Genomic DNA, 12254 nt, shown 5'->3' with positions numbered 1-12254 from the left:
TCTTCCATTAATTTTTCTGTTCTGTTCTCTTTCTCTTCTTCTGGAACCACCCCTGTAATGCAAATGTTATTCTGCTTGATGGTATCCCATAGGTCCTTTAAAGTAGCCTAATTTTTTAAAAATTCTTTTTTCATTTTGCCTCTCTATCTGATTGAGTTCCATTGTTTTGTCAGGCAGGTCTCTGATTAATTCTCCTTCATCCAGTCTGCTGTCAAAGCCCTCGAGTGTGTTTTTCAGTTCATTAATAACTTCTCTTTGGTTCTTTCCTCTGCTTCCTGTCTCTTCATTGAAGATCTCTTTGTGTTCATTCCTTCTTCTGAGTTCAGTAAGCATCTTTATGTCCATGACTTCTGACTCTTTCTCAGGTCGATGGCTTATTTCCACTTCATTTTGTTCTTATTCTGTGATTTTGCCTTATGTTTGTTTTGTTTTTTTTTTAGAAAGATATCCCTGTGTTTCATTTTGCCTAATTTTCTGTGTGTGTTTCCATGCATTAGGTCCATTAGCCATCTCTCCCAGTCTTGAAGGAGAGGATATACTTGGGAGCTGTCCTGTAGGGCCCAGAGGCGCCAGCCCACTTGGCCACAAGAGCCAGGCACTCAAGGAGTGTCTCCTCTGTGGTCTGTGTGAACCCTCCTGTTGTGGTGGGGGCCCAGCTGTGATTCTCTTTGCTGGGAAGTGGGGAAGCACCGGTCTGGGACACAAGGTGCCTAGCTGCGGTGGGTGCGAAGCCCTGATTTTTTCATGTTCTCTCTGCTTGAAAGCCCTTGTGTCCTGATGTTTAATTTCGAACATAGTTCCTCCATTGTTCCAGAGCTGGCTTTTCTCCCATGTGGACTAAGGGGGGCGATCTAGGGCCCTGGTCCTCAGGAAGGCTTTGCAGCCTCTCTGGGTTGCTTTCTTCCCTTTCCCTTGCTTCAGACAGTGTTGCTACAGCCACAGCTGAGCAGCATGTCCACAACTGCCATACTTATACACACACCAGCCCTTGCCAAGCAGAAGTGTGGGAATGGGGTTCCTCTCAGTCAGCAGGAAGGGGAGGCTGTTTCTCAGAGCCCATTTCCCTCCTAGCCATGGAGATGCACCCGCGAATGAGCTCCAGTGCTGAGCAGGTCAGCTTCCTTTTCTCAGAGAGTCAGGGGGCTGTGTGTTCATGTTTTCCTCTGTGGGACTGAATATGAAGGTGAAAAATAGGATTTCTTTTTTTGTCTTTATGCTATTTCTTTGGGCCACTCCCACAGCATATGGAGGTTCACAGGCTAGGGGTCTCATCAGAGCTGTAGCCCCTGGCCTACGCCAGAGCCACAGCAGCACGGGATCCGAGGCACATCTGCAACCTACACCACAGCTCATGACAACGCCAGATCATTAACCCACTGAGCAAGGCCAGGGACCATACCCACAACCTCATGGTTCCTAGTCGGATTTGTTAACCACTGAGCCATGACGGGAACTCCTGAAGTTTGCTTTTTAAATAAATTTAAGTTAAATATGTGTCCTTTTGAAGAATTCATTCCTACTTACAGCAAAGTATGCCTAAGGGTCATGTTTAAAAACATGTTCCCTGAGAATTTTTCTACCTGTATAGAATCCAGTAGTAAAGAAAAGAAAAGGAATACCGCCATGAACTACCACATGAGGTAAAATGAGGTAGGATGTATTGTTTGATGAGAACCTCAGTAGTGTATCTTAATTGTGGAATTTCATCCAAAAAAAACGGAACCAAAACTCTCATAAGATTCAGCAAATCCATTGCTAGGGCTTCTGATGAAAACGAACATCCTAATTTGAAAAGATAGGAGCAGCTCTGTCCACTGAAGTGTCCCTTAGACTTTTTCTCTCACATAACTTCTTTTCACAACAGCGAGTGATAATGTGTAGACCAGCCAGGTCATGGCAGCAGCCTGTGTCCACTGAGGGATGAGTCAAGAAGATGTGGTGTCCATATGCAGTGCAGTGGTATTCGGCCAGAAAAGAGAGTGGCCTCTTGCCATTTGCTGCACCTTGGGTGAGCCTAGAAAGTATTATGCTGAAGGCCACAGTCAGACAAATCAGGATACTATGTGATGTCCCTGATTTGTGCAGTCTAATACCCAAAACCAATGATCAAACACACCAAAGAGTAACAGACTCATAGATACAGGGAGGAAAAGAGGACTCCATCTCCCTTGTTGTCCTATCAGAAGAGCGATGCATTTGGTCTCTCAATTTTAGATACTTGGGGAGAATCAGCCATGGCAGAGTTGTCTCTCACAGCCTCCCATACCTTACACCCTCCCTGCTTGGCTTGAAATATTGCAGTGCTCTCAGTTTTCTCCAGGAATTGTCTCATGTTCCATGTGGGCTGGTGCTCAGTTTGCTCTCGAGCCAGATTTCATGACACTGTCCCAGGCACTGGTGTGATGAGGGGTTGAATTTTGAGAAGAATACATTTCATCCTAGAACTTTGAGTTAGCTAAAGTTTGTTGCTTAGAAAATTATGAGATATGTGTTTTAAGGCAACCCACTGTTGAAAGTAGGGTGAGTCCTTGTTTCCTAACTGTTCAAGGCATAGTAAGTTTTGTACGTATACAATGACAGGGACACTGTTAATGAAGAACCAGTGGAAAGATAATGAAGTGTACAGATTGTTGCATCCAGAGAAAAATTCTACACACGGTCATTGAGTGAAGACTTTTGCAACTTGATGAGCATATGCTTAGTGTGTGGCATTTTACAATTTAATTTCTATAACTACTCCTTTTCTTCTGGACAAATGTTACCTATGGAGTGTAAAAATGTCTGGTGCCTCAACTACCAGAAATGAGTGGAAATGGTATTTCCATCAAAAAATGGGAGCCCTTTTAAATCTCACCATGGTAGGATTTTGCAATTCCCCTAAACGTTGAAGACCCATTATATTTGGGGAGGTCTTTTTCTCTCCAGTAATGTCTTTTCAAAACAGAGAGTAATACTGTTTGATTGTAGGATGCAGTTTTTGAAATAAAATGTTGACCCTGTCCAGGGAAACGGCCACTAGGCTATATAGAGCAGGTGGACCCAGAGGGGGCAGAGTTGCCTTCCCTCTGAAAGTTCCAGGCCTCTGACCAGTTTCCACGGCAATGGAATGCTGCCCACGGAGCCTTGTGGTTCAACTGCCAGTCTGTGAGAAGAGACGTGTGTGTTGGCCACAGCTGGGAGGCTCTCCCCTTCACTGCTCAAGTGTCAGACGATGGGCAACCTTAGCTGTTGTTGCGGAGGTATGTTGCTACTGTTCTAAAGGCTGTTTCCTCAGATGGGTGGTTCATTTTGACTAAACATATTATCTCCATCTTTATCTCCATTGCCACCAGTCTCATCAGTCTCTCAAGCCATAGGTCTGTTATACAGGCTTGCTGTATGACTAAGGTATATCTTAATGCTCCGAGTGAGCCAACTGCCTCAAGTATTTTCCTAAATGTGAGAAAAGACTCGTGTCTCGTGGCAGTTTGAAACACGTTCTCCCAGAGCACAGAGACGGCAAACATGCCCCTCTGCCTTTTTCGAAGCACGAGGCCCTCGCTGTCAGCCCTGCAGTAGACATTCAAAAGAGGGACGTTACAGCGCCACTCTTCTCAGTGTACATGTCGATGTCTTAATGCACATGCTAGCAGTCCAAAGGCAGAGGAATTTCGATGGAGCAAGAAACGGGGATTTTTCAGGTTGGATTTCCCCGGGTTGATGAGGACTAGCCCACTGGCTCTTTGGGTGTTAGCTGGTAGTGTGGTGACAAGGGCCAGTGCCAGCAGGTTAGTGGGGTGAACATTGGGTAAGGAAAGGAAGGAAGGTCTCTCTGGTGATCCTCAGAGAGACCCAGGGTGGGGTCTTCAAGCTGAGGTCTGGAGGGGGTCTCTCTAGGAGGAGCACTGTCCCTGCCACTCTCAGGTCTAGAGAAGGATGAGGAGTGTCCAGAGTATAGAGTGGGTTTGGGTGACAGAAGACTTGCACTCTGGCCCATTGTCAGCCAGACCTTCGTCAAGGTTGCTCAGACTGGTGCTCTGATGCAACGTCAGTGAGACCTGGAGAGTCACAGATTTCCTTTCCTAACCCCGCCCCCCAGCAGGCACTCATCCGGATGGCCACCTCCCCAGTGAGTCCACAGGACTTGATCATCCAGGTGTGGTCTGCCGCAGGAAAGCTGATTCTTGCTAGAGCCGTCATGTGAACTTGAAGGTGTTTTGATCCCTGAGTCAAATTGGGGATCCAAGCAGACCGCTGTTCACATGAGGTGGTCAGCTGGTCACTGTGAAGGGCTGCCAAGGGAAGATTGGGGGAGGATGGGCCGAGTTGGGGTTTGTCTAGTCCTCCAGAGGAGCTCTTTTTGGATGAATGTTTGTATTTTGGGTTGTGGGTCAGAAGATAGAGGCAAAATGTTGGGTAAAGAATTGGACTGCTCTCCTGGCTCTGATATGTTCTCCAGGATCACCCCAGGACATCTTGGGGGCAGCAGGATTCAACAGAGAGAGAGAGAGAGAGAGAGAGAGAAAGTGGAGTTCTGGATTCAAGCAAGAGTCCAGGGCATGATCTCAGCGCCAAGCAGGCTTCAGTGGTTCAGGGGGATGTGTGACCTGAGGGAACCAACTGCACTCTTGTCCCAGATCTGCTCACACATGATTGGCGCGACTCTTGAGAAGATGCTCTAAGTTTCAGTGCTGTCCACTGGAAGATAGGGGTTCGAGCCCCTGTTTTGAACCCTCTTCCTCTAAAGTGGCATGATGTGCAGATCAGGGAACGTGACAGGAGACATTCTCCCTGAGCCATAAAGCCCCCTTCCCATGGAAAGGCCTTCTCCTGTTTGGTTCTTCCTCACTCTTTAATTATTGTCTGTATCTGGTCTATTTGGAATGTGGGTCTTTTTCTCTCACCTGTCTTGTGTTCTCAAGCAGAGAGTAACACTGTGTGGTTCTGGGATGCATTTTTTGAGACAACATGTTGACCCTGCACTGCCATCCCTGTCCGTAGAAAGACACATTAGTCTAGACAGAGCAGGTGGGCCCAGAGGGGGCAGAGTTGCCTCCCCTCTGAAAGTTCCAGGCCTTGACTGGTTGCCACAGCAATAGGATGATACCCACGGGGTCCTGCGGTCCAACTGCCACTCTGTGAGTGGAGAGGTGTGTGTTGGGCCACAACTGGGAGGCTCTCCCCTTCACCCCTCAAGAGTTGGACGATGGGCAACCTGAGCTGTTGTTGGGGAGGTATGTTGATACTGATCTAAAGGCTGTTCCATCAGATGGCATAGTTTACCCTGATGGAAAATGTTCTCTGATTTTTTTTTTCATTTCCACCACTTCAATTTGTGTACAGAGATGTAAATCTCTTATACAGCCATTTTGTATTACTCTTAAGATTTTTAATTATTTCTTCCTGGTTGGGCGCCTCAATTTTTTTCTTAATTTATACAATACTCCTTCCTATTTCCCATGTACAAACCTTCTCCCATCACACTAACCCTGGTAATACCCTACTCTGCCTTTATTCAGTGCAGAGGGACCCTGATTCCATTCTTCAATACACATGATGGAAATGGGCATTTATAGCTCCACTCTTCTGAATGCACATATCAACGTCTGAAGCCACATAATTGCAATTTTTTTTGTCCCTTTTGCTATTTCTTGGGCTGCTGCCACGGCATATGGAGGTTCCCAGGCTAGGGGTCGAATCGGAGCTGTAGCCGCCAGCCTACACCAGAGCCACAGCAACTCGGGATCCAATCCATATCTGCAACCTACACCACAGCTCAGAGCAATGCCGGATCTTTAACCCACTGAGCAAGGGCAGGGACCGAACCTGCAACCTCATGGTTCCTATTTGGATTCGTTAACCACTGCTCAACAACGGGAACTCCCAATAATTGCATTTTAAATGTAGAAATTGATTGTAAGGAGTGAAACTTGGATTTTCAAGTAGGATTTCCATGGGTTGATGATGATAAGCTCCCTGGGTAGTTGGCTATTCGCTGGTAGTGTGCTGAGAACACACAGTGCTGGTAGGTTCGTGGGGTGACCATTTGGTAACTGAGGGAAGGAGGGTCCGACTGGTGATCCACAGAGGGAGACTTAGGGTCAGGTCTTCAAGCTGAGAGTCTCTAAAGGGTCCCTTTTAGAGGATAGAAGACTATCCCTGCCACTGCAGGGTCTGAAGAAGGATGAGGAGTTTCCAGGGTACAGATTGGGTTTGGGTGAAGAATGACTTGAGCTCCTGCTCATTCTCAGCCAGACCTTGGTCCAGGCTGCAGAGGAGGAGCTCAGACTCCTATTGCTGTACAGCAGCAAGGGGTACAACATTGTCAGTCAACAGTATTTTCATCACAACAATTTTTTAAAGAAAATTGTGTGAGACATTGACAGTCAGAGATTTTAATTTACTAAACAGTCAGAGCACTGGCCCAGATGGTCTCCTCCCGAGTGAATTCCCAGGAACCTCTTATCCAGGCATGATCAGCTGAAGGGAAGCTCATTCTTGGCATCCAGTCGAGACTGTTCTAAGCTCTGAGCCATCTTGGGAGTGAAACAGACCCCTAGTCGCTGGAGGTTGTCAGCTGGTTGTCATGAAAGTGTAATGTGATGCAGTGGATGACATGAAGATTTGGGGGAGAATGCCTGGGTTGGAGTATCCACGGAGCCAGGGCAAAGCCTCGGTCCTTCAGAGGGGCTTTGTTTGGAGGAAAATGTTGGATTCAGATCAGGGATTAAAGCATGGAGACAAAGGGCTGGATAAGGGTTTGGACTGATGTCTTGGTTCAGCATCTCCTGCAGGGAAGGCATCAGAGCTTGCCCACTAAAACCTTGGGATGGGAGGACTTGTGGGAGAGTGAGAAGATCTCTTGATTCAAGGGTCCAGGGCATGGTCTTGGCCCTGAGCAGGTGTCCGGCCTTCAGGGTTCAGGGATTTCTGTCCTCAAGGAACCAACTACATTCTTGGCCCACATCCATCCTTCAACATTGCCGTGATTCTTGGCAAGTTAGTCTAAAGTTCAATGCCCTCTACTGTCAAATCAGGCTTACACTCTCTGGGTTGCACCCCCTTCGCCTGCAACCGGGCCAACTTGGGGATGAGAGGAGATGATGAGAGAGACGCTACATGACCTGGAAAGCTTCCTTCCCATGATGTTCTTCCATACTCTCTTGCTGTGGAGCTATTCAAACCCCCTCTTTTGATCCAACCAGCCCCAAGACTCAAGCTTATGCAGGTAGTCATTCAATGAAACCAATCCCAAATGTTAACAAGAGATCCGTGGATAAACCAAAGGCAGTATGAATCCACATAGGAATAAAATTCTACCGGAGAAAAAATTGTAATTATGTTAAATATGTTGCTACATGGATGATCCAAAATGAAACACACTTTTAACAATAGTGAAGTCAGACACAGGAAAAGAAATATTGAACAATTCAACATATAGGCGGTAAGTAGATTAGGCAGATTGTCAAAGGTGGAAAGTAGAGAGGGCTAAGACTTGGCAGCAGGGCTGAAGGGGGAGTCATTGCTGAATGGGTGCAGAGGTCCTATAAGTTATGATGAGAAAGGTTGTTATGGACAGTGGTGCAAAGTACATGGCTTGTGAAGGCATGCCCGACCCCTGAATTTCCTATTGCCAAAGTATTCCAAAGAGAAGCATTATGTATCTAAGAAAAGAAAAGAGGTGAAACATCCCAGAGGATGGCGTGTGAACACAGGAGCACCCTGTGGGAAGAGTAGGGAAGCTGAAATGATCTCCTGCCATTTCAGAAGATGGAGGAATGTGGCTGGAGAGGAAAATGGGCAGGAGGATTCACGAGACTCTGTCATGGCAGCAGAGCCTGCATGCTCGTGTTGGCCATTTCTCAGATGGAGAATATGCCACGGAGAGGTTCCCTTTAGCAAGAGAGGCAGAGGCTCCCTTTCTCAGGTCTTTCAAGGTGCTCTCTGCCGTCCTTCAAAACGTTTACCCGGGAGGATGGGCCAAGAGAAGCTCCATCCATGCTTCATCCCACCCCCACCCCTTGACTCCCAGCCCATGTCCAGTCAGGTGTGGCACCCAGAGTACCTCCTGATCAGCATCACTGCCTTGCTGACAGTGACTGTGTGTCCCCCTAGAAACACACGACAATGTTGTGGAGGCCAGTGGGAGTGAGAAGACCGAAGAGGAGGCCCCAGCCGGGGAAAATGAGGAGGAGGAAGGCTCGCCCAATAACAAGGTGGAGGAGGAGGCCACAACAAGTGGAAATAACGAGGAGGAGTACCCAGCCAGCGACAGGGCCGAGCAAGAAGCCCAGACTGCCCCCAAGGTAAGCTCACTTTTCATGATCTGAGATTTAAAAAGGTGCCTCCTTTCTTCTTGGATGTGCCTACTTCAGAAATGGAAATCGGAGGAAGTCCATTATAGAGGATATATGCAGATTCCTCTTTGAAGGGATGTTGAGTCAAAGTTTGGTACCAACCAATAACTCCTTCCAAGGGGCATTGGCAAAAGTGACCCTATCAGTTCTGCAGTGTATGGTAGGGAGCATTTTTCTTTGAAGAAGACCAAAATTTTCTTAAATGAACATGGCCTTGAGAGATCTTCTTTGAAAAGCTGGTGCCTTTTCCAAAGGTGTCTTTGCTGTCTTCTTTTGGGGAAACAGACTCAACTCTGCCTTCTGTCTGTGTGCCTGCGGTCCGCAACCACAGGAAGACCTGTGGCCACAGTGGGGAGGATGCTGTGACACTCACAGTGTTTTCTTTTCTCTCATCACAGGTGGACGGGATGGATGATGAAAGCCGTAAGTATTCTGGAACCCGGCTCTGCTGAGGAGAAGTCCAGGTGTTGAGGAAGGGCGGGGGGTGCTTTCCTGCCCCTTTGGTTGCAGAGACACCCTGATTCTGGGTTCCTCCTGGGAAAGGGGGTGAAGGATGGGGTGAAAGAGACTGACTTCCCACAAAAGGGCCATCCCAAGTCCTCGGGTCCCTGGAGGAAAGGAGGCTCTTTGTATGGTGGGGGTAGGTGTCCGGGAACATTGGGGGGTGTGCGTGTGAGGGCCTGTTGGTGTGATTGTGAACCAGTGTGAGTGGGTGTGTTTTGTGGGGAGTCACTTGTGCCTTAGCACCACATAGCTGTCCAGTTTCTCGTTGAATAGTCTCATGATGACCGCAGGCTAACTGTCCATTCCCTCATTCTCCCTGCACCCGCTGGGAGCAAGGTTTGGGGAAAAGGCTTTCCTTCCTCTGTTGGTCTTTCGTTTCCTCTTTTCTTCCCCCTCTGCTTGGTGCAGACTTTCATGCTGTTGTTTCAAACATGTGCCGTGAACTCGAGCCTCTTGAGGTTGTAAGTGTCCCGAGGGAGTGTTGTGAACGCTGTGCTCCCCCCGCACCTCCTGCCCACTCGGGGCAGCCACCCTTCCAGCCTCTGCTCAGGAGTGGTCTTTCAGACACCTCATGTGCATGACATCAGAGAGTCTTTGTCCTTCTGTGTCTGACTGGCTTCACTTGAAGTGATGTCCTCCAGCGAGTTCCTTTTGAGGCTCAGAGCTCATGAACCTGACCAGTACCTATGAGGACACGGGTTCGACCCTTGACCTTGCTCAGTGGGTTAAGGATCTGACTTTTCCCTGAGCCACGGTGTAGGTTGCAGACATGGCTCAGATCCCAAGTTGCTGTTGCTGTAGCATAGGCAAGCAGCTGTAGCTCTGATTCAGCTCCTAGCCTAGGAACCTCCAAATGCCTCAAGCGAGGCCCTAAAAAGACCAAAAGAAATGATATTGAGATTTTGATATGTGTTGTAGTGTACCTGCTGTTTTTTCATGTAGTATGAAATGTCAATGATATTCCGTCTTCCAATCTATTTTTTTTATTTTTCTGTATTTTTCAGGCCTTGCTCATGACATAATGAAGTTCCCAGGTGAGGGGTCAAATCTGAGCTATTTATGCCAAACTACACCAGAGCCACATCCACACCTACAACACACGTCTGTGACCTACACCACAGCTCAAATCAACACTGGACCCTTAACCCACTGAGTGAAGCCAGGGATTGAACCTGCTTCATCATGGATATTAGTTGGGTTCATTCCTGATGAGCCACAATGGGCACTCCTCCTTCCCCTCTGTGAACATGGAATGTCATTTGAATTCTTTGTGACTTATTCAATTCTTTCAGCAATGTTTTGTAGTTTTCAGTGTAAAAGTTGTTTCCTTTCTTAGAGCCCTGAGCCTGCTTTCCAGCTACTCCAGCAGCACCATGAGAAGGACGGGCTCGTGAAAACATTGGCGTGTCCCTCACTGCCTCTGCACTGAGCTCTGATTATGGCAGCACAGGTGTTGTGGGCCATACACAGCACCTCTGCTTACCCGTGGGTTCTGCTAGGAATCGGTCTAGAATGTCACCGTTGCCATCTCTCTTTGGGGGTCTGCAGGGCCTCCCAGAATTCCTGGCACAGGTTCATGAGCACAGGAGATACATACAGATGAATGATCAGGTCAGACCAGCCAACTGGTCTGCAGTAAAGCATGTCCGGGGAGGGGAGGTCATATCTTGCTCATCTTTGAATCTCCACCCTGAACACGATGCCTGATGTGGCAGTCACTGGCAGATCACCTCTTTATACTTCATGGAATTCTGTAATAAATAGTGCAATCCATTCATATAAAACACAGCACCGTTCAATTGCTTACTCAGCTATCCCCTTTTCAGTGTGTGTAGAGGTGGAATTTCAGGTGTGTCAGTTTAGAGGTAGGAGCTATAAAGGGCCATAGAAGGAAGAAGTTGAAAGGTCATTCCTTCAGCACGTTGCTGTCCTTCGAATGTTGGCATCTGTGCTCACCTTGTGTGGAAGGGTCTCAGTCCATGGAGCAGAGGGAAGGTCTGGGAGCCTGGAGGAAAACCCAGGGTGATGCTCTGTAACCTGCAGTCACCTCAGGGAAGCAGGAGGAATGGGAGGGTCACTCTTTCTAACTCAATTCCCCGCGTGGTGTATTTCTACAGAGTCAGTGGTGGAGAGCCTGAGCAGCCGCCAGGATGAGGAGGCTGCAGGTAGGGAAGAGCACGCAGCTGGGATCCAGTGGGAGAGGGTTCCTGGGAGCACCTGGGTTCCGCCTGCTGCCGGGAGAGGGAGGAAGTGGGGGATAGGACTTGGCGGGTGGGTGGGTGGGTGGCCTAATGAGTGGCACTCTGCTGTGGTGTTTTCCCCTGTGAAATGGATACCACGAAGAAGACTTGGGTCCCTGGTCTTTGTTGTGCTGTGTTTGTATTCCTCTCTCCTTTTCTTTGAGAGGGAGAATCGATTTTCCCTCCCAAAGCTGCTCCTTCCTGCTTTGGTCTCTGCCCATTGTGCAAGTTTGCTTTGTGATTTGCACCGTGAGGGCCCAGTGCACAAGAGCTGTTGACTTGGTTTCCTTTATTGGCCTTGAGGGACCTGAAGTGGTGGCACCCAAAGCTCTCCTAGGCCCTTGACCCTGGAGACCAAGTTGGTCGAGTGAGTGTCAGGTGGTGGGTGAGAAGGCAGCTCTCTCGCTCTGCATGTTCGGGATTTCTGACCTCCCTGTCCTATTGTGTCCTCACGGTGTGTCCTGAGGGAAGGGGCGTTCCCAGAGTTGGATGCCCAGAACAGGGAACTGAGGCACAGACAGATCTACATCTCCTTTTGTGGCATGTGTTTCTTCTACAGGGGATGTGAGGAGTTCCCTAGTGTCCTAGAGGCTAAAGATCGAGTGTTCGATCCCTTCCGTGGTGCAGAATCAAGTGCCTGGGTTGGGAACCACTGCATCCCCTGGGAGTGGTGACAATCAATCAGTCAACCAATGGGATTGACATCAGACCATTCTGCATGGTCATTATCTAGGTTGTCTCCGCTACCCAGAGACATTTTCACACGAAACCTGTGTGGGGAGGTAATGTTTTGAAGTGCACCCCAAAGAGCAAGATCTTTCTAAGTAGAACTTGGATTCTGAAGGCTCTTCTGGGCGGCCGGGTGTTATGGGCTTTGAGGGCTTGGCCTGGGAGTCAATTATTAGTCATTTCCCTGTTATCTTCTGCAATCAGGATGTCACTCGTTCTCTCTGTTGTCATGTATTTTCCAGAATCTTGCTTTGGAAACCTAGGATCTTGCTTCAGGAGTCTGAGGGCAATTTTGTTCTTTACCACCTTGGCTGGAATAATCCCATGGTGGCCACACAACAGGGTGCACCCTGCCAATGAGCCAGATGAAGGTACTGTGGAACCTGACTCAATACATCCAGGCCTGAACAATGATTCTAGTTCATTCCGTGTTCCAAATTTCAGA

At 48.3% G+C, this 12254-nt stretch overlaps 1 protein-coding gene across 9 annotated transcripts in view; it reads left to right on the top strand.

Annotated features, from left to right (window-relative positions):
- Window positions 1-12254, top strand: part of LOC110255649 (uncharacterized) — a 130384-nt gene that overhangs the window by 87726 nt on the left and 30404 nt on the right. For 7 of the 9 annotated variants that reach the window (XM_084979486.1, XM_084979484.1, XM_084979481.1 and 4 more), the window contains 4 exons: window positions 8095-8285; window positions 8735-8759; window positions 10958-11005; window positions 12052-12180. In XM_084979486.1, coding sequence (XP_084835612.1) covers window positions 8744-8759; window positions 10958-11005; window positions 12052-12180 — 193 coding nt within the window. In that variant the 5' untranslated portion in view covers window positions 8095-8285; window positions 8735-8743. Of the gene's footprint in view, window positions 1-8094; window positions 8286-8734; window positions 8760-9844; window positions 9875-10767; window positions 11006-12051; window positions 12181-12254 lie in introns of those variants that run through there. The other 2 variants (XM_084979480.1, XM_084979479.1) reach the window with 2 other exon arrangements.

The sequence above is a fragment of the Sus scrofa genome, chromosome 10 (assembly GCF_054392235.1).
Source record: "Sus scrofa isolate SSC_HxYL_T2T_F1_AM1 chromosome 10, Sscrofa_HxYL_maternal_Yorkshire_Landrace_v2.0, whole genome shotgun sequence".
NCBI classification, from domain to species: domain Eukaryota; kingdom Metazoa; phylum Chordata; class Mammalia; order Artiodactyla; family Suidae; genus Sus; species Sus scrofa.
The sequence above is the reverse complement of the archived record's forward strand: the minus strand, read 5'-3'. Positions and strand labels throughout refer to the sequence as shown.